The following is a 22,925-nucleotide window of genomic DNA, read 5'->3' as shown; positions in this document are numbered from 1 at the left end:
AGAATCCAAAGCGCGGAAACAAGTTCATTTTCATGAACCTGGAATATCCCAGGGAAAAACCTTGCCTATCATCTGTTGTTCCCTGCTTGGAGGTAATATTATCTTTCTCAAGGGCAAAATTATTGTGCTACAACCACTGAGACTAATAGATGGGAAGACAGTCTCCAGCTCAGGTCTTTGACTCCCACATTAGGTGTAGGTTCTAGAAGGCCGGAGGGATATTCCAGGATGGAAACAGTGCTGAGCAAAATAAAGTCAAACTTAGTAGCTATCCACTGAGATTCAGATTTTTTCTGGGGCTACCAATGAGCCTGCAACACAGTTAAAGTTCTCTGGCCTTCTGTTTCTTTTTCCTCCTTGATGAGAAAGCCTTCTACCGTTCCCAAATACTCACCAGGCACCATCAAAACCACATTCAGGGGATTCTTCAGGCTGCCATGCTCGACACGGCACTGGAAGTGATTCCGTTCACTGGGATTGATCCTAATGCTGAGCCAGAAGTGATAGGTCCCATCTGAATTCGGGGCAATCAACCCATGCAAAGTGTCCTTCAGCCAGATTTCTCCATCTTTCCTCCAGGTTGCATTGATATCCTTGGGGAAGAAACCATCCACTCTGCAGATGTGAGTTTCTGTTTGGCTGGCCTCTGCCTTACTCGTGACCGTCACTGTTGGGGGCTCTGCAGAAATGACAGGATCAGAGTAAATACGGAGCATCTCCATAGATAGAATGTGAACTTCACTAGCAGGAAAAGGCTTCCCAAATAACTTCAACTTTGCCCTCCCTTCAAGCCCTGAGGAGGAAACCCTCCAGTCTCTTGATCCTTCCTAGTGCCCTTTATCACACCTCTTCCAGTGCTAGGGTACCCTTTATTATAGAGCAGAGAGATAATATAATGTCCCAGGTGCACAGTTTATTTTATTTTTATTTATTTATATTTAAATTTATATACTGCCCTATTCCCGTAGGACTCAGGGCGGCTTACAGGGAAAATTAAAAGTTAAAATACATCATATACAATTAAAAACGATTAAAACTAAGATTAAATTAATCCCTGAACTTAACTAAAACCCCATTAATTAAAAATTAAAACCCCTCAGTCTGGGCCAGACAACTCAAAAAAACCAACTTTTCAAGTCCCTACGAAATGAGCGAAGGTCGGGGGTGGTCCTAAGCTCCGTGGGAAGCTGGTTCCAAAGGGCCGGCGCGCCCACAGAGAACGCCCTTCCCCTGGGGATAACCCGCCGGCATTCCTTAACCGGCGGTACCCTAAGAAGGCCCTCCCTGTGGGAGCGCACAGGACGATGGGAAGTTGATGCCGGCAGCAGGTGTTCCCTTAGATAATCCGGACCCAAGCCATTTAGAGCTTTATAGGTCATTACCAGCACCTTGAATCTCACCCAGAGGGCAACCGGAAGCCAATACAGCTCACGGAGAAGAGGTGTTACATGGGAGTATCGGGAAACTCCCATAACAACTCGCGCAGCTGCATTCTGCACCAGCTGAAGCCTCCGAGTGGCCCTCAAGGGCAGCCCCATGTAGAGAGCGTTGCAGTAGTCTAGCCGGGAGGTCACAAGCGCATGGGTGACTGTTCGTAGGGCATCTTGGTCCAGATAGGGCCGCAACTGGCGCACCATACGAAGCTGGGCAAAAGCCCCCCTGGTCACGGCTCCTATATGAGTTAGTACATACCATCGCACAGGTGGGCTTTGTCATGGTGAGCTCAGATTTGGAATCCGAGAGGAGCAACAAAGAGCAGACGGTGCCAGAGACAGCTTCAGAAGTGCTCAGAGACAAGCAGTCAGTTCCAGCACCACCAAAGAGGACAGCTGCTTTGAGCAGGCAAAAGAGAGGGGCAAAATACCAAAGAGCAGACATACCGTAGCTTCCACCATAGGAATGAAGTCCTGCTAAATAAGCTGCTACACTAAGGCTGCTTCTATTAAAATGGAGCAGCAAGCACAAGCTCTCTCTTGGCGACAACTGCCTATTAACTCCCAACTCCATGTGCCTTGGCTTGTGAACTTCACAACCCTGACTTTAAACCTGGACCAGTTGACAAATCTTTTACAAGACTGATCTCAGATTCCACCTGACTGTTCGTCAGCGTGCCACTTTGATTTGGAAGATTTTTAAGCCAAACTTGCTGAACTTGGGGAGAACCTGCCTCTGTGCTGAAACTACCTTGTCACGTATTTGTATGTGGGCTTGGCCTGTGGCAGGACACTTCACACTCGGCAAAAGGCAGGGTGAACTAAGGTAGCATTCGTTACAACAGGGGTCTGTGGCCAGGAACAGGCAAGCACACAAAGCTCCATTTGCACAAGTGGTGGGCACGCACGTGAAACCTTCCCCTCCCCTCCCCCCCCAGCAGCCACCGCTACTGGTCCATGGAGCCGAAAAGCTTGGAGAGCGCTGCTTTACAAGATCTTAATTCACAGAAATGTAGACTTCTCAATCCTAGGAATGTCAGTAAAATAAGGAACAATGTAAAGGCATTTCGGAAGCCCTCACCAATTTGCTGAGCAAATTCAGCAACCAGTGCTTTTTTTGTAAAAGAAAAAGGTGCCGGAACTCACACATGTCATACAACCCGCCTTGCCTACCCTACAAGGTTCCATCCAAAAAAGGTGCCGGAACTCCGTTCTGGGTGTTCTATGAGAAACAAAGCCCTGTTAGCAACTATGGGGCAAGAGGTGAGATGCTTTGACAGACTGGAAACCAGTCAAAGAACAGGAAGCAGAGAATACAAATAGTGGACAATTTTCATGTTGACATTAAAACAGTATCCAAGCTGCCTTGTCCAACCTGACAGTGATGGATCAGCAAAGGGATTTTGAAATTCAGTGCAATGTTCAGTGGAAATACTGTCAGCTCCTGCAAGCCCTTCTCTAGATCACAAAAGCCTTTCAGGACCAAAATATGTATTCCTCCCTTTCCTTAAAAGATACACAGGTAAAGGATTGGGATTGAGGCCGCATAGATTGTCAGCTCCCATTTCCTGCAAAATTGGGTCAGGGTGCTTTAGAAGAATAAGCAAAGCATTTGTTGATGTTCCCGTCCTTCCTTAATAATGTGAAATGGTCCACCTTCCCCTTCCAGAAAGCTTCATGGGTGATTCTTCCAATTTTGTTGCATTTGCTTCTTCCATCCATGAAGGCCCAAAGGATGGGGAGGATAGAAAGATAGGGGCATTTCACAATTCAAGGTGGAGGAATGCTTTTTCCTAAATGCCATCCCACAAACTCAAAATAACTTCCTTTCACGTAAAAATGCAGCCTGCTCCTGTTTTTTTGGTGGCATATTATTTTTCTACTTCAAGAAATTAGGACAACTAAAGGTAGGATTCCCACCTGCCTGCATTTCTAAGATGTAAATGAGTGATAATAATTCATTTAGTGACCGTGTGAAATTACAGTGGCACTGAAAAAAGTGACCTTTGACTGTTTTTGAAGCATCCCCATAGTCATGTGATCAAAATTTGGACACTTGGCAACTGGTATGTATGATGGTCACATTGTCTCGGTGTCATGTGATTACTTTTTGTAACCTTCTGATAAGTGAAGTCAATGGGGAAGCCAGATTCACTTTACAACTGTGTTACTGACGTAACTGCAGTGATTCACTAAAGAACTGCGGCAAGGAAGGCCATAAAATGTGGCAAAACTCACTGAACATCTGTCTTGCTTAGCAATAGAAATTTTGGACTCAGCTGTAGTAAGTCAAGGACTACCTGTCTGGGTCACTCATAGAAGGGCCAATGTGCATCTACTATAGAAGAAATGTGTAAAGAACTATTACTTTCTCAGGACTTCTCATCCAAACCTTTCCTCAGCAGAGTCTCCTTCCCATAGTTGATGCGCCTCCTCAGCATCTCAATGCAAGTTTCCTCCAGGTAGTATTTTATGTGCTTGGCAATTGATGGATTCCCTTCCAACTTTCTCTTGGACAGCTGAGCTGCCACATCGGAGGCTGTCCAGCTGAGCGTCTCCTTGTCGAAGCTGATAAAAGTCCTCCCATCATAACTGTCCTGGTCAGAACCTCCTCGTAGCCAATCATTGTTCAGTTCACAACCATATCTCCACTGCAAGGTGTGAAACCCTGAGGAGACACACAAGGAAGCAGAGACATCAGAGTGGATTTGACTGCCGTGGCGACGGACACACATTGGAAGACATGAAGGGTCAGGTTGGGGATAAATCGTCCTGAAGAACGTCAACGTGGTCACTACGAATCAAGCCTGATAGATTTATTTGATAGAGTGAATTGTTCTCCCCTATTAAAATATGAGAAAGGTCTTTTCTCAGGAGGTTTTTTTTCTTTAACCACCCAACCCCATATTCCGGACCCTCTTCCAACTCTGCCTATAGCGAAGAGGAGCAGGATTTGAGTGTCTCAATGGAGAAGCATATCTGACATTTCTGACTTTCCTTTCTGCAGCAGCAGTTCCCTTCCCTCCCCTTCTGCTGCAGAGATGGAGACCTTCTGCCCTTCCACCCACAACTACTTACCCTCACTGTGGTTGTAGTACTTCTGTAGGGTTACCAGGTTTCTCCCAAAGTCCTGCTCTGCTTTCTTTGCTATTCCGGTGTATTCCTTCCAAAGGGGCTCCTCTTTTTTCACCTTCTCCATCCATGGCACAAGAGAGCGATACTCCTTTGTATTGCTGTCATAGTGAGCGATGGGCTGGCCATCCACAGACTCCAGGATGCTGAATTGGGGAAGCCCCTGGCTGGGTTTTGAGATGAAGGTGTAGGAATAGTAGAGGGAGTGCCAGGAGGAGGAGGCTGTAGGGAGGAAGGAGGACCGAGTTATGGGGATCTGCAGACTGAACCCCCTTCCCATACTGCTCTCCAGGTGAATGTGCAAAGAGCCCCTTCTCTTATGTCAGAATTTGAGGTGAGGTGAAGAGCGGAGAGATCCCCATCTCATGATTGACACCCTGAAAAACTAATTTTGACGGGTATGCAGGAACCAATAGTAATAGCAATAGCACTTAGACTTATATATCACTTCACAGTGCTTTACAGCCCTCTCTAAGCGGTTTACACAGTCAGCATCATGCCCCCAACAATCTGGGTCCTCATTTTACCGACCTCGGAAGGATGGAGGCTGAGTCAACCTTTAGCCGGTGAGAATTGAACTGCTGGCAGCTGGCAGTCAGCAGAAGGAGCCCGCAGTGCTGCATTCTAACCAGGGCTCTTCCAATAGTTTTGCACGGTTGTAATAACCTCAATTGTCATCACTGTGCCAACAGTGAAACAATGCCCAGCTTCTTCATTTCTCACATCGGAGTTGCTGACTGTTGAAACCTCAGTTGTTTCTTCAGGTTTAGTGCCATGTGTGAACTCTCCATTCTCCCAGCATCCCAAGAATGGCGCTGTGGGTCAGCCACTCTAGCAGTGGGAAGGGAAGGAACAGTATTACAAGCCTGAGAGAGAGAAACACACGAGGCTGCACCAAAGAGCCTCTTTTCCTCCAATTTCTGGAGGTAAATGGCAAGGGAGGGAAGGACGAAGAAGGTCTTATGAGGGGCAGAGGAGGAATTGAAGGCCAGATTCCAAGTAGCTGGGAAGAGGTCTTGTACCCGTTTAACAGAATAACAAAGTCAGAAGGGACCTTGGAGGCCTTGCAGTCCAATCCCCTGCTGAAGCAGGAGATCCTATGCCAATCTGGACAAATGGCTGCCCAATCTCTTCTTAAAAACCTTCAGTGATGGAGCACCCATGACTTCTGGAGACAATTGTTAATTAACTGGTTAATTGTTCTAAATAAACTAAGGAAATTTCTCCTTTGTTCTATCTAGGTTGCTTCTCTCCTTGATTAGTTTCCATCCTTTGCTTCTTGTCCTGCCTTCAGGTGCTTTGGAGAATAGATTTACATTTAGGCAAGAAAAACCAAATGCACAGGTACAGTATATGTGGTACCTGGCTCAACAGTAGTAAATGTGAGAGAGATCTCAGAGTCCTAGTGGACCATCACTTAAATATGAACCAGCAGTGGGCTGCAGCTGCCAAAACAGCCAAAACAGTGCTAGGCTGCATTAACAGAGGGATAGAATCAAGATCAAGTGAAGTGTATTAATGCTACTTTATAATACCTTGGTAAGGCCACACTTGGAATACTGCATTCCATTTTGGTTGCTATGATATAAAAAAGATGTTGATACTGTAGAAAGAGTACAGAGAAAAACAACAAAGATGATTAGGGGACTGGAGGCTAAAACATATAAGGAACTGGAATTGGGCATGTCTAGTTTAATGAAGAGAAGGACGAGGGGTGACCTGACAGCAGTGTTCCAGTATCTCAGGGGCTGCCACAAAAAAGAAGGAGTCACGTTATTCTCCAAAGGACCTGAGGGCAGGACAAGAAGCAATGGATGGAAACTAACCAAGGAGAGAAGCAACCTACAACTAAGGAGAAATTTCCTGACAGAATAATTTAATCAGTGGAACAGCTTGCCTCCAGAAGTTGTGAATGCTCCAATACTGGAAGTTTTTAAGAAGAGACTGGACAACATTTTGTCTCAAATGAGCAGGGGGTTGGACTAGATAGACCACCTCCAAGGTGCCTTCCAACTAAATAGTAGCTATTATCGTTGTTGTTGCTGTTGTTAACCCCCTCTTCTTTGTGATAGCCCTACAAATATTGGAATGCTGCTATCATGTCACCCTTAGTGTCAATGCTGCTAACATCGAATGTTATTGCTTGACAAGAGATGAAGAAGTAGCTATTTCATATGTTAAACTTGTGTATTGCTTTAAGACGTGTATTGTTTTATTGATTAAAGGACGCGGTGGCTCAGTGGGTTAGGACGCTGAGCTTGTCGATCAGAAGGTCGGCAGTTTGGTGGGTCAAATCCCGAGTGCCGCATAACAGAGTGAGCGCCTGTTACTCGTCCCAGCTTCTGCCAACCTAGCAGTTCGAAAGCACATAAAAATGCAAGTAGAAAAATAGGGACTACTACAGTGGGAAGGTAACAGCGTTCTGTGCGCCTTCGGCATCTAGTCTTGCCGAATTCAAATCTAAGATGGAGAGAGAACTAAGTTTTTTCTTTAAGGAAAATAAAGCTATAGACACCTCAGTACAAAACAATTGGGATACAGCTAAGGCTGTGATGAGAGGGGTAGCGAGGGCATATATGGTATATAAAAATAAGGGGAAAAGACAACAACGGGAAAGATTAGAAGAGGAATATAAGAGCTTAGAAGTTACACTCCAACAAGATCCACAAAAAGAGAATATCAAGCAATCTATGGATCTGATTAAACACAAACTTAACATTCTAGACAAAGAGAAATTGGCACAACAATTGAGAAACACGAAACAAAATTTTTTTGAAAATGCAAATAAACCGGGCCGGTGGCTCGCATACAAATTGGGAAAACAAAAGGGGAAAAACTGGATTCACGAACTACGAGATGAGGAAGGGAGAATATTCCACCAGGAGGAAAAAAAAAAAATTATAGCCCAGGAATTTTATGAACGTTTATATAAAGAAGATAGCCAGGCAAGTGTGGAGAAAATGGAGGAATATTTTCAAAGAGCCAAACTACCTAAGGTCACAGAAGATACCAGAAATATGTTAAACGAGGAAATTCGACTATCTGAGGTGATAAAAGCTATTAATGCACAAAAGAATAATAAAGCATCGGGACCCGACGGTCTTCCATCAGAGATTTATAAAGAATTACAAAATATCCTAGCTCAACCCCTAGTGGAGGTATTTAACGCAGTATTAGAAGGCGCAAGGACGCCTAAATCTTGGCTAGAGGCAAACATAACCCTTATTCCGAAAGATAACACAGACCATACATTAATCCAAAATTACAGACCCATATCACTTCTTAACTCGGACTACAAGATATTTACATCAATTATAGCGGAACGATTGAAACGATTTCTGAATGATTTCATACACGCAGATCAAAATGGTTTTCTCGCTAAGAGACACACTAAGCACAACATTAGAATAATATTAGATACATTGGAGTACTATGAATTACATAGCGAACAACAGATGGCATTACTTTTCTTAGACGCCCAAAAGGCATTTGACAATGTTAAATGGTCTTTTTTGTGCCAACAGCTTAGCTTTATGAATATGGGTGAAAAATTTATAAATATAATTAGGGCAATTTATGACAATCAGGAAGCAAAAATAATTATTAATGGGGAAGCATCTAGCAAGTTTCAAATTCAAAAGGGAACACGGCAAGGCTGCCCCTTATCACCGTTGCTGTTTATATTGACTCTTGAAGTATTAACGAGAACTATAAGAAACGACCCAAAGATAAAAGGATTAACCATTAAAAAGGAAACCTTTAAATTGCAAGCTTTCGCGGACGATCTAGTTTTTATTATGGAGGATCCATGTCAGACGGGACCAAAGCTATTGGAAGAATTATCTAAATATGGTGAGGTTGCCGGACTGCGAATAAATAGAAATAAGACCAAGATGATTGTTAAAAATATGACCAATAAACAAAAAGGTAATCTGGCCGAAATCACGGATATAGAAATAGTCAAGAAAATAAAATATTTAGGGATTAACATTACGGCTAGATGCACTTCACTCAAAAAGGATAATTATGATAGTGTAGTGAATCAAATAAAAGGTGACCTGGAAAGATGGGGAAACCTAAAACTCTCATTATTGGGAAGAATCGCTGTCATTAAGATGAATATTCTGCCTAAAATCCTGTTTCTGTTTCAGAATATCCCAATTCAACTCGACTCTAAATTTTTTCGAAATTTGGATAAATTATCACTAAATTTTATTTGGCAGGGGAAAAAACCAAGAATTAAATTGAAATATTTACAAGACACGAAGGAAAATGGGGGTTTTGGATTGCCAGACTGGGAATTATATTACCACGCCGCGGCCCTGAGCTGGATTAGAGAATGGGTAATCTTGAGAAATAGAAGACTATTAACTTTAGAGGGTCACGATTTGCAATATGGCTGGCATGCTTTCCTATGGACGGAGAAACAAGGTCTTTTCTCGCATTTTCAAAGACACCGGATCAGGCAAGCGCTACTCAATACTTGGAAAAAAATTAGATCTCACAATTACACCAAAATACCGGTCTGGCTATCCACCCTTGAAGCGATAGTTTACCCAAATCTGTTTGATTTGGGTAACATAATCTCATACAAGGATATTCTGAATGAGGAGGGGGAATTGAAACTTAGGAATGAACTAGAATTACAAGGTATAAAACTCGATTGGTGGGCCTACTTACAAATCCAATCGAGATTTAGGAAGGATAAAAATGAATGGGGGATATATACCTCTGAAACAGCATTGGACAAAATATTATTGGGACCGGACTCTAAACAAATAAGGAATTTTTATAAATTACTTTTGGGATATAAGCTGTTTGAAGAGCAAGTGAAAGACCCCATGTTGATCTGGGCTAACAATTTAGGACATAACATCGACCTAGATACTTGGCAAACAATTTGGGATAGGAATAAAAGGATAACACTGGCCTCATCGTATAAAGAAAATTTATTTAAAATGTTTTACCGATGGCATCTCCCCCCAGCCCGCTTAGCAAAAATGTACACAACAGTATCTCCCAAATGTTGGAAGTGTTCTGAAGAGATAGGCACATACTTCCACACGTGGTGGTCTTGCAGTAAAACACAAAAATTTTGGAGAATGATTTGGATTTGGCTGAAAGAAATATTGAAACAAGATCTGGAGTTTAGTCCAGAACTTTTCTTGTTGGGAATCACGAAAGAGAAATATCCTAAAGATGTGCTATACTTAACGATCCATATTATCACAGCAGCTAGAATATCATTTGCGCAAAAATGGAAAAAGAATGAGATCCCAGGACAAAAAGAGGTTATTAGGAAAATTTGGGATTGCGCTGAAATGGACAGATTAACTTTGGAATTAAAGAATAAAGATCAATCAGACTATTATAGAATTTGGAACAAATTGTATCTTTGGATGGATAAAAAGAAAGGTCTCTATTAGGTTTTACAGACTAGCTCACTGTTTTAAATATTGTGGTATTTCACCGATTTGTAATCTAAGTGTATTTAAGTGTATTTTTGATGTACATATATACATGTATATATATATATATTTAAACATTGTAGACAAAAAGGTTTGTCAGCTCGCTGGTACTGTGTCCAATGTTTTTAAATAATAAATTTAATAAAAAAAATTAAAAAAAAAAAAAAAAAAGAAGGTCGGCAGTTTGGTGGGTCAAATCCCGAGTGCCGCATAACAGAGTGAGCGCCTGTTACTCGTCCCAGCTTCTGCCAACCTAGCAGTTCGAAAGCACATAAAAATGCAAGTAGAAAAATAGGGACTACTACAGTGGGAAGGTAACAGCGTTCTGTGCGCCTTCGGCATCTAGTCTTGCCGGCCACATGACCACGGATATGTCCTTGGACATGCGCTGGCTCTTCGGCTTTGAAACGGAGATGAGCACCGGCCCCTAGAGTTGGAAATGACTAGCACGCATGTGCGGGGGAACCTTTACCTTTACCTTTTATTGTTTTAGAGTAGGAAGAGTAGGAATGCACTTTCAAGGCCATTTGTTTCTCTAAAGAAGATAAGGTTTGGCGGTTCTTCTAACAGAAGGGAAATGGATTCTTTAAATTAATTGTAGAATATGATTAATGACAAAATTAGAAAGGTGGAGAATTGCGTTTTAATATATTGTGCAAGGGGCGGAGATTTCAGATTCCAGCTTCCTTCGAGCAAGCATTTGCCGGTATATTAGGCTAATAAAGGACTTTTAACGTAAACAATGCCTAGGAGTCACTTGAAAAGCCCATACGTCGGAAATTTGACACCTAGTCCTTCCTTTCACTGGACTAGACAATTCCTCTTCTTTAAACAGGGATCCCCTTTGTCTCCTTGTTGCTTCAGGCAGCCAGGCAGATTTTCAGATCTGTTGAGTTTTCTCTCCATCCTTTGATAGGCCCCAACAACTGCATTTCACACAGAGAATCACCAGGCTTGAGATGGGAGCAAATCCTACCTTCCCTCCCTCTTCCAGGATACTCACCCCAACAGCCCTCCATCAGGAGAGCCAGGAATATCAGGATCAAAATTAGACGTGTCTGGGGGGATCCTGCTAGGCTTGGGCAGCGTGTGTTCCTTTCACGGCTGAGAGGTGGAAATGGCTCAAGAAGAGTCACGGAAGAGCCTTCTGCAGTCAAACATGAGCTCATGATGATGGAAATGCGGGAAACTGAAAAGAGAAACGGAGCACAAAATAAACATTTGTGGAAATTAGCACTCTTTTCCCCTCGCACCACATGCACACCCCTTTGTTCAGTTCCTAGGGTTCTGCCCCCATTCTTTCCCAGACTTGCAAAATCTCTAATCCATCCTGCAGAACACAGGTGTCCCATGGTTAGTAATTGCACTGACCAAGGCAATTCATAGCCACTGAAATCCTACCCTCTGGCACTTAGCCAAGCTAATTCCTTCTGATCCCAAGGGATCCCAAAGCTCTCTGCATGAAGAGCCATTCAGGGTTGCTGCATTAATGAGATGTAACACCCCACCCCAGGACCACAGCTGCCTCCTGGCTAATTCATTTCACGTTATCATGCCACATGCTTTCTTTCTATTGTCTGAATAATTTGGGGTCCCAATCTGAGCCAGGGTTGCACAAATCAGAATGAAATTCAGACACTCTGTGTGGAAAGGAGATTTATTCATTTCCCAAACAAAGAGGTTTGATTTTAGGGGTAGCCAAACACTAGGGATGTACAAGTAGGGATTTAAAATGACAAGAAGTTTTCATGTTTAGATATAAGGATTGAAGTGTTTGCCCTGGGCTTCGTTTATGAGGTGTATGTTAGATGTGTATATTGGAATATTATCCTGAGGATGTGTGAAATTGGGGGAGATGGAAGATCACCCTCAGATGTGTAGGTGCCTTTCTAAGTGTGTATTTATTGTGAGGGGGTCTCCAAGCCAAAACTCCAGAAGATAGGCTTAAGATACAGGAGGATCTGGACAGACTTGAGCACTGGGTGCTATCTAACAAAATGAAATTCAATGGTGAAAAAAGTAAGCTTCTACATTTAGGCAAGAAAAAACAAATGCACAGGTATAGTATAGGTGGTACCTTGTTCAATAGTAGTAACTGTGAGAGGGATCTCAAAGTCCTAGTGGACCATCACTTAAATATGAACCAGCAGTGGGCTGCAGCTGCCAAAACAGCCAAAACAGTGCTAGGCTGCATTAACAGAGGGATAGAATCAAGATCAAGTGAAGTGTATTAATGCTACTTTATAATACCTTGGTAAGGCCACACTTGGAATACTGCATTCCATTTCGGTTGCTATGATATAAAAAGATGTTGATACTGTAGAAAGAGTACAGAGAAAAGCAACAAAGATGATTAGGGGACTGGAGGCTAAAACATATAAGGAACTGGAATTGGGCATGTCTAGTTTAATGAAGAGAAGGACGAGGGGTGACATGACAGCAGTGTTCCAGTATCTCAGGGGCTGCCACAAAGGAGGGAGTCAAGCTATTCTCCAAAGCACCTGAAGGCAGGAGAAGAAGCAATGGATGGAAACTAACCAACCTACAACTAAGCAACCTACAACTAAGGAGAAATTTCCTGACAGTTAGAATAATTTAATCAGTGGAACAACCTGCCTCCAGAAGTTGTGAATGCTCCAATACTGGAAGTTTTTAAGAAGAGACTGGACAACATTTTGTCTGAAATGAGCAGGGGGTTGGACTAGATAGAAGACCTCCAAGGTGCCTTCCAACTCAATAGTAGCTATTATCGTTGTTGTTGCTGTTGTTAACCCCCTCTTCTTTGTGATAGCCCTTCAAATATTGGAATGCTGCTATCATGTCACCCTTAGTGTCAATGCTGCTAACATCAAATGTTATTGCTTGACAAGAGATGAAGAAGTAGCTATTTCATATGTTAAACTTGTGTATTGCTTTAAGACGTGTATTGTTTTATTGATTAAAGGACACGGTGGCTCAGTGGGTTAGGATGCTGAGCTTGTCAATCAGAAGGTCGGCAGTTTGGTGGGTCAAATCCCGAGTGCCGCGTAACAGAGTGAGCGCCTATTACTCGTCCCAGCTTCTGCCAACCTAGCAGTTTGAAAGCACGTAAAAATGCAAGTAGAAAAATAGGGACTACTACGGTGGGAAGGTAAAAGCGTTCCGTGCGCCTTTGGCGTCTAGTCATGCCGGCCACATGACCACGGATATGTCCTTGGACATGCGCTGGCTCTTCGGCTTTGAAACGGAGATGAGCACCGGCCCCTAGAGTTGGAAATGACTAGCACGCATGTGCGGGGGAACCTTTACCTTTACCTTTTATTGTTTTAGAGTAGGAAGAGTAGGAATGCACTTTCAAGGCCATTTGTTTCTCTAAAGAAGATAAGGTTTGGCGGTTCTTCTAACAGAAGGGAAATGGATTCTTTAAATTAATTGGAGAATATGATTAATGACAAAATTAGAAAGGTGGAGAATTGTGTTTTAATATATTGTGCAAGGGGCGGAGATTTCAGATTCCAGCTTCCTTCGAGCAAGCATTTGCCGGTATATTAGGCTAATAAAGGACTTTTAACGTAAACAATGCCTAGGAGTCACTTGAAAAGCCCATACGTCGTCGGAAATTTGACACCTAGTCCTTCCTTTCACTGGACTAGACAATTCCTCTTCTTTAAACAGGGATCCCCTTTGTCTCCTTGTTGCTTCAGGCAGCCAGGCAGATTTTCAGATCTGTTGAGTTTTCTCTCCATCCTTTGATAGGCCCCAACAACTGCATTTCACACAGAGAATCACCAGGCTTGAGATGGGAGCAAATCCTACCTTCCCTCCCTCTTCCAGGATACTCACCCCAACAGCCCTCCATCAGGAGAGCCAGGAATATCAGGATCAAAATTAGACGTGTCTGGGAGGATCCTGCTAGGCTTGGGCAGCGTGTGTTCCTTTCACGGCTGAGAGGTGGAAATGGCTCAAGAAGAGTCACGGAAGAGCCTTCTGCAGTCAAACATGAGCTCATGATGATGGAAATGCGGGAAACTGAAATGAGAAACGGAGCACAAAATAAACATTTGTGGAAATTAGCACTCTTTTCCCCTCGCACCACATGCACACCCCTTTGTTCAGTTCCTAGGGTTCTGCCCCCATTCTTTCCCAGACTTGCAAAATCTCTAATCCATCCTGCAGAACACAGGTATCCCATGGTTAGTAATTGCACTGACCAAGGCAATTCATAGCCACTGAAATCCTACCCTCCGGCACTTAGCCAAGCTAATTCCTTCTGATCCCAAGGGATCCCAAAGCTCTCTGCATGAAGAGCCATTCAGGGTTGCTGCATTAATGAGATGTAACACCCCACCCCAGGACAACAGCTGCCTCCTGGCTAATTCATTTCACGTTATCATGCCACATGCTTTCTTTCTATTGTCTGAATAATTTGGGGTCCCAATCTGAGCCAGGGTTGCACAAATCAGAATGAAATTCAGACACTCTGTGTGGAAAGGAGATTTATTCATTTCCCAAACAAAGAGGTTTGATTTTAGGGGTAGCCAAACACTAGGGATGTACAAGTAGGGATTTAAAATGACAAGAAGTTTTCATGTTTAGATATAAGGATTGAAGTGTTTGCCCTGGGCTTCGTTTATGAGGTGTATGTTAGATGTGTATATTGGAATATTATCCTGAGGATGCGTGAAATTGGGGGAGATGGAAGATCACCCTCAGATGTGTAGGTGCCTTTCTAAGTGTGTATTTATTGTGAGGGGGTCTCCAAGCTGGCAGGAATAGCCAAAACTCCAGAAGATAGGCTTAAGATACAGGAGGATCTGGACAGACTTGAGCACTGGGTGCTATCTAACAAAATGAAATTCAATGGTGAAAAAAGTAAGCTTCTACATTTAGGCAAGAAAAAACAAATGCACAGGTATAGTATAGGTGGTACCTTGTTCAATAGTAGTAACTGTGAGAGGGATCTCAAAGTCCTAGTGGACCATCACTTAAATATGAACCAGCAGTGGGCTGCAGCTGCCAAAACAGCCAAAACAGTGCTAGGCTGCATTAACAGAGGGATAGAATCAAGATCAAGTGAAGTGTATTAATGCTACTTTATAATACCTTGGTAAGGCCACACTTGGAATACTGCATTCCATTTTGGTTGCTATGATATAAAAAGATGTTGATACTGTAGAAAGAGTACAGAGAAAAGCAACAAAGATGATTAGGGGACTGGAGGCTAAAACATATAAGGAACTGGAATTGGACATGTCTAGTTTAATGAAGAGAAGGACGAGGGGTGACATGACAGTATCTCAAGGGCTGCCACAAAGGAGGGAGTCAAGCTATTCTCCAAAGCACCTGAAGGCAGGAGAAGAAGCAATGGATGGAAACTAACCAACCTACAACTAAGCAACCTACAACTAAGGAGAAATTTCCTGACAGTTAGAATAATTTAATCAGTGGAACAACCTGCCTCCAGAAGTTGTGAATGCTCCAATACTGGAAGTTTTTAAGAAGAGACTGGACAACATTTTGTCTGAAATGAGCAGGGGGTTGGACTAGATAGAAGACCTCCAAGGTGCCTTCCAACTCAATAGTAGCTATTATTGTTGTTGTTGCTGTTGTTAACCCCCTCTTCTTTGTGATAGCCCTTCAAATATTGGAATGCTGCTATCATGTCACCCTTAGTGTCAATGCTGCTAACATCAAATGTTATTGCTTGACAAGAGATGAAGAAGTAGCTATTTCATATGTTAAACTTGTGTATTGCTTTAAGACGTGTATTGTTTTATTGATTAAAGGACGCGGTGGCTCAGTGGGTTAGGATGCTGAGCTTGTCAATCAGAAGGTCGGCAGTTTGGTGGGTCGAATCCCGGGTGCCGCGTAACAGAGTGAGCACCTATTACTCGTCCCAGCTTCTGCCAACCTAGCAGTTTGAAAGCACGTAAAAATGCAAGTAGAAAAATAGGGACTACTACAGTGGGAAGGTAACAGTGTTCCGTGCGCCTTTGGCGTCTAGTCATGCTGGCCACATGACCACGGAGATGTCCTCGGACAAGCGCTGGCTCTTCGGCTTTGAAACGGAGATGAGCACCGGCCCCTAGAGTCGGAAATGACTAGCACGCATGTGCGGGGGAACCTTTACCTTTACCTTTTATTGTTTTAGAGTAGGAAGAGTAAGAATGCACTTTCAAGGCCATTTGTTTCTCTAAAGAAGATAAGGTTTGGCGGTTCTTCTAACAGAAGGGAAATGGATTCTTTAAATTAATTGGAGAATATGATTAATGACAAAATTAGAAAGGTGGAGAATTGTGTTTTAATATATTGTGCAAGGGGCGGAGATTTCAGATTCCAGCTTCCTTCGAGCAAGCATTTGCCGGTATATTAGGCTAATAAAGGACTTTTAACGTAAACAATGCCTAGGAGTCACTTGAAAAGCCCATACGTCGGAAATTTGACACCTAGTCCTTCCTTTCACTGGACTAGACAGTTCCTCTTCTTTAAACAGGATCCCCTTTGTCTCCTTGTTGCTTCAGGCAGCCAGGCAGATTTTCAGATCTGTTGAGTTTTCTCTCCATCCTTTGATAGGCCCCAACAACTGCATTTCACACAGAGAATCACCAGGCTTGAGATGGGAGCAAATCCTACCTTCCCTCCCTCTTCCAGGATACTCACCCCAACAGCCCTCCATCAGGAGAGCCAGGAATATCAGGATCAAAATTAGACGTGTCTGGGAGGATCCTGCTAGGCTTGGGCAGCGTGTGTTCCTTTCACGGCTGAGAGGTGGAAATGGCTCAAGAAGAGTCACGGAAGAGCCTTCTGCAGTCAAACATGAGCTCATGATGATGGAAATGCGGGAAACTGAAATGAGAAACGGAGCACAAAATAAACATTTGTGGAAATTAGCACTCTTTTCCCCTCGCACCACATGCACACCCCTTTGTTCAGTTCCTAGGGTTCTGCCCCCATTCTTTCCCAGACTTGCAAAATCTCTAATCCATCCTGCAGAACACAGGTATCCCATGGTTAGTAATTGCACTGACCAAGGCAATTCATAGCCACTGAAATCCTACCCTCCGGCACTTAGCCAAGCTAATTTCTTCTGATCCCAAGGGATCCCAAAGCTCTCTGCATGAAGAGCCATTCAGGGTTGCTGCATTAATGAGATGTAACACCCCACCCCAGGACAACAGCTGCCTCCTGGCTAATTCATTTCACGTTATCATGCCACATGCTTTCTTTCTATTGTCTGAATAATTTGGGGTCCCAATCTGAGCCAGGGTTGCACAAATCAGAATGAAATTCAGACACTCTGTGTGGAAAGGAGATTTATTCATTTCCCAAACAAAGAGGTTTGATTTTAGGGGTAGCCAAACACTAGGGATGTACAAGTAGGGATTTAAAATGACAAGAAGTTTTCATGTTTAGATATAAGGATTGAAGTGTTTGCCCTGGGCTTCGTTTATGAGGTGTATGTTAGATGTGTATATTGGAATATTATCCTGAGGATGCGTGAAATTGGGGGAGATGGAAGATCACCCTCAGATGTGTAGGTGCCTTTCTAAGTGTGTATTTATTGTGAGGGGGTCTCCAAGCTGGCAGGAATAGCCAAAACTCCAGAAGATAGGCTTAAGATACAGGAGGATCTGGACAGACTTGAGCACTGGGTGCTATCTAACAAAATGAAATTCAATGGTGAAAAAAGTAAGCTTCTACATTTTGGCAAGAAAAAACAAATGCACAGGTATAATATAGGTGGTACCTTGTTCAATAGTAGTAACTGTGAGAGGGATCTCAAAGTCCTAGTGGATAATCACTTAAATATGAGCCAGCAGTGTGTTGCAGCTGCCAAAAAAAGCCAACACAGTGCTAGGCTGCATTAACAGAGGGATAGAATCAAGATCACATGAAGCATTAATACCACTTTACAATGGTATTAAGGCCACACTTGGAATAAGGCATCCAGTTTTGGTCACCACAATGTAAAAAAAGATGTTGAGACTCTAGAAAGAGTACAGAGAAGAGCAACAAAGATGATTAAGGGACTGGAGGCTAAAACATATAAAGAACGGTTGCTGGAATTGGGTATGTCTAGTTTAATGAAGAGCAGGATGAGGGGTGACAGGATAGCAGTCTCCCCAATATCTCAGGGGCTGCCACAAAGAAGACTAGATGACCTCCAAGGTCCCTTCCAACATTATTATTATTATTATTATTATTATTATTATTATTATTATTATTATTATTATTATTATATTTCATGTAGTATTCAAAGATCCCCCACAATTAGGTCCATATAGGTTTAATTCAGACTTTTCTTTCCTTCTTTTCTTTTCTTTCTTTCTTTCTTTCTTTCTTTCTTTCTTTCTTTCTTTCTTTCTTTTTCATTCTTTCAAAAAGGAAGCATATAGAAAAGGAAATGTAAAAATAGGAGAAGCAAATAAAAACCAAAATCCTGGACAGTTCCTGCATTTGATAGGAAAGAAAGAGCCTGGGCTACATTGAATTAAATTAAATCAGCTGGTACTACTTCCAAACATTGCAAAAACTGAGGGTGAAGCCTTCTGGGACATCCCTAATGGGAGCTAAAGCTGCAACAGCCTTAATCAGAAAAAAATCCAGTGGGCTGGAAAAGAAGCTGTACCCTTAGCTGCTTAAGTATGAAGGGTGAATCCAGAGTCTCCTTAGCACGGAGGAAAACTGCTTAATTGTTCTATAATGGCTGCCTTCACATGACATGCTCATCTCCGTCTTCTTCCACCCACCAACCCAAGGAGTCCTGGTGGCGCAGTTGTTAAAGTATTGCAGGCTAACTCTGCCCACAACCTGGAGCTCGATCCTGATGGGGCTCAACATTGACTCAGCCTTCTATCCTTCCGAGGTTGGTAAAATGAGGACCCAGATTATGGGGGGGGGGGCAATAAACTGACATTGTGAATTACATTGTAAATTCTCCAAAGCACCTGAAAGCAGGACAAGCAACAACGGATGAAAACTAGTCAAGGAGAGAAGCAACCTAGAACTAAGGAGAAACTTCCTGACAGTTAGAACAACTAACCAGTGGAACAACCTGCCTCCAGAAGTGGTGAATGTTCCAACACTGGAAGTTTTTAAGAAGAGACTGGCCAGCCATTTGCCTGAAATGGTATAGGGTTTCCTGCCTGAGCAGGGGGTTGGACTAGATGACCTCCAAGGTCCCTTCCAACTTTATATTATTATTATTATTATTACCTAGAGAATGCTGTAAAATCCTACGGCATGGTATGTAAGTCAAAATGCTATTACTATAAGCCAGACATGTCAAACTCACGACGTCACATGACGTCGCGCAACGTATTGGGACAGTTTTGCCATTGCTGGCAATGGGGTGGGCGCGGCTTCCGGATGATGCATCCGGACCGCGGGCTGGCAGTTTGACACCCCTGCTATTAGCTGACCAAACAGGGCTGGCTGCAAGGCTCTGTATGTTATACAAACATACCACAATGATGTTGCAGATACAGGTAGTCTCCTGCGATTAAATGATTTTGCTTTCCCCCCAAAGTATGCAAATTCTAGGATGAAAATGCCTTTGGCAACAATGGCTTTCAGTCTTCCTGTTCTGCACCCTTTGTATCCCTCTATCTTGCAATCGACTTCTTTGCTTCTTAATCTGACTCCGTGAGAAAGTAGTTCCAAAATGTAGAATCTCTCTAGTCAGCATTAATCCTCATCTTCCTGTAGTCTAATTTAAGGTAACTGTTTACGGCAAGTTCCTCCAGGAGACAGGCACCTATAGACAGATAGGGAAGGCAGATGAAGGATTTTTTTCCTTGCAGCAGGAATATGGGAAGACCCTAGAAGGGGAAGGTAGGCAGTGTGGGAAAATTATAACAAATCAGATTCTCCCTCTTAACTTTATTCCTCATATAGTCTCAATTACCCTTAGCCAGGTCACACATTTCCTAAACCACCTTTGATCCACCAGAATTTTTCAAAAGGGAAATGATTAAAGGCATCACGGAAATGGAACCTCCTCAAAGATGGTGATGATGATGATGATGATGATGATGATGATGATGATGATAATAATAATAATAATAATAATAATAATAATAATAATAATAATAATAATAATAATAAAGTTGGAAGGAACCTTGAAGGTCATCTAGTCCAACCCCCTGCTCAGGCAGGAAATCCTATACCATTACAGACAAATGGCTGGCCAGTCTCCTTAAAAACATCCAGTGTTGGAGCATCCACACCTTCTGGAGGCAGGTTGTTCCACTGGTTAGTTGTTCTAACTGTCAGGAAGTTTCTCCTTAGTTCTAGATTGTTTCTCTCCTTGACTAGTTTCCATCCGTTGCTTCTTATCCTGCTTTCAGGTGCTTTGGAGAATAGCTTGACTCCCTCTTCTTTGGGGTAGCGCCTGAGATATTGGAACACTGCTATCATGTCACCCCTCACCCTTCTCTTCATTAAACTACACATACCCAATTCCATCAACTGTTCCCTATATGTTTTAGCCTCCAGCCCCCTAATCATCTTTGTTGCTCTTCTCTGTACCCTTTCTAGAGTCTCGACATCTTTTTTACATCGTGGTGACCAAAACTGGATGCAGTATTCCAGGTGTGGCCTTACCAAAGCATTGTATATAAATTTGATTGTATATTTATGTGATTCTATTACTTTGAGTTGGTCTCTCTCAGGGTGCAGTTAAGGCATCTCATGCCTGTTCACGTATTTCCCTTTGGGCAAGTTTATATAACTCTGTTGGATTCTTCAATTGCAAATAATATTGCTTATTTAAATTAATGAACCTGCTGAGAGTCTACCATAGTAAGACATGACAGATCACTTTGATTCTTGGAAAATTCCCCAACACACATAGTAGTCTTTATTTTTCACTTCAAATGAAAATAGTAATAAACTGAGCTGACCATTCCTAGCAGTTTAAGCCTTGAGGTCTCTAGGGGCCAGATATGGCTCCAGCCTTCCCCTGTTTTGATATTAAGCATGAATTTACTTGGCATTGAAGTCTGGGCTTAATTTTCCAAGAGAAAAATGTTCATTTCCTATCTGAAGAACAGCACTCTGGTTTCAGCCATTCAGTGAGATCAGCTCTTTTTTCCAGGAATGGTGCTGGACTCTCTGAGTTTTCCTGTCAATGTTGCCCCCTCCCCCCAAATAACCCGTCCTCACCTTTTCCTGGTTTCTGAGAATTCCCGGACATGCTTCATCTCCACATCAGATCAGTTGCTCTGAAACAAATCTGCACGGAGACTTCTTTGATACTAGAATCAGGCTGGTGAGACTTTGCGGGAATTTCCGAATGTTTACACCGAAGTCCCCAAGATCCTTCACTGGCTCACTTCTTCTGAGCCCCTTTCTCGTGATCAAGGAATTGCTCCGCAGGTTTCTTCCCCACAAAACATTTCCTCTGCTTCCAGTTCAGCTTTCCTGCATATCCAGGCCTATTTGGCTGGGACGTCCTTGGTGTCCTCTGTGATGGAATCAGCCTGGACAGACCTTCTCTGGAGTTGTCCTAGTTTTGTCTCAACGCAGAGCCAGAGATATATTACCTTGTGAGAAACCTGGGGGGGGGGGGACGGGAAATGATCACACTGGAGCCAGGTGGACCTCTTGCTCTTCGTCCTCTTCCCTGCAAATTTGAGAATGCATTTATTTGAAGAAACAAGTTCTTTACAGTGAGTCGTTCTTTAAGGCTCAACGGTAGGGGGGAATTTGAGAGCTGCGCAACTTAAATCTGCACTGTACTGCAGCCCTGCCCTGCAAATTCTACCCTTTACTTCCTGAACATTGGCTTTGATTCCCGCGCTGCCCTAGGACTTTGCTCTTATGAAAAGTCGTAAGACCTGATCACACTGAGCTTTGCTTCCTTATTGGCAATTTGTTTACTCAGAATAAGGGTGTTTTTTTTTTCCTGAGAATTGAAAGCCACAAGAACATGGACTTGTAATATTGTTTTAGCCTCCAGTCCTCTAATCAACTTTGTTGCTCTTCTGGTACTAATTTTCATCTGCTGTGAACTCTTCAACCCTCCTTTGCTGATTTACTGGGAAATCTGATGTCAAAAGTTTCAAATGCCATGCAGGTAGCAGGATGTGGTTAACTTTTGAGCTAACTGCCAATTTGTGGCAAATGCGAAGAGATACATTCCTAGAAGACTAAAGCCTAACCGCTGAAACTACAACTAGACTTTCTGAATATGCAGAAATGAATGAAAAAAATTAGATGCTTTGAATAGCCAATGCTAGCAATAGGAATAGCACTTAGACTTATATACCACTTCATAGTGCTTTACAGCCCTCTCTACGCAGTTTACAGAGTGAACATCTTGCCCAGAAGAAATCTGGCTCCTCATTTTAACGACTTCAGAAGGACGGAAGGCTGAGTCAACCATGAGCTGGTGAGAATTGAACTGCTGAACTGATGGCAGTTGGGAGTCAGCAGAATTAGCCTGCAGTATTGCATTCTAACCACTGTGCCACCACGTCACTAATGCTGTTTCTTCTCTGTTGCACTCACATGGCCTATAGAAGCTTACTAGACCATCTGCTCAAGGTTTTGCCCCCAAAAACTGTTGCTGAACTTTCTGGGTTTGTGTTGTGATTCCTCGACAGCCAGTGGATCCGGCAGCTGAGTCTGATAAATCAGATGAGGAAGAGGGCCTGGAGGGACATCAGTCACGAGGAAGGCTCTGAGGAGCTCCAAAACTTAAAGTCAGATGAGGAGCCTGGCCCCTCTACTCACGCTCAGGCTGAGATACAGCTGTGCTGGGAGCCTGACTTGGACAGCGATGAACAGTTGGGACAAATCCAGGATGCACGAAAGTGCAGGCAAGAGAAGTGAGCAGGACAGAGGACTGTAGTGGGGCGGCTCCAAAGGCAAAGGAGAAGGCATTAGGAAGCCACACCTTGGTTGAATT

The 22,925-nt window shown here is 43.0% G+C and overlaps 1 protein-coding gene across 1 annotated transcript; it reads right to left on the bottom strand.

Moving 5' to 3' along the window:
* Positions 1-299: 299 nt before the first annotated feature.
* LOC310634718 (class I histocompatibility antigen, F10 alpha chain-like) lies at positions 300-21,209 on the bottom strand (the record flags this gene model as incomplete). Its single annotated transcript, XM_083353252.1, has 4 exons — positions 300-679; positions 3,826-4,101; positions 4,512-4,787; positions 21,179-21,209. The coding sequence occupies 4 exons, from the start codon at positions 21,207-21,209 to the stop codon at positions 300-302; spliced, it is 963 nt and encodes a 320-aa protein (XP_083209378.1).
* Between the last annotated feature and the right edge of the window lie 1,716 nt (positions 21,210-22,925).

The sequence above is a fragment of the Vipera ursinii genome (assembly GCF_947247035.1).
Source record: "Vipera ursinii genome assembly, chromosome: 2".
NCBI classification, from domain to species: Eukaryota; Metazoa; Chordata; class Lepidosauria; order Squamata; family Viperidae; genus Vipera; species Vipera ursinii.
Note: the sequence above shows the minus strand (reverse complement) of the source record. Positions and strands in the feature narration are given on the sequence as shown.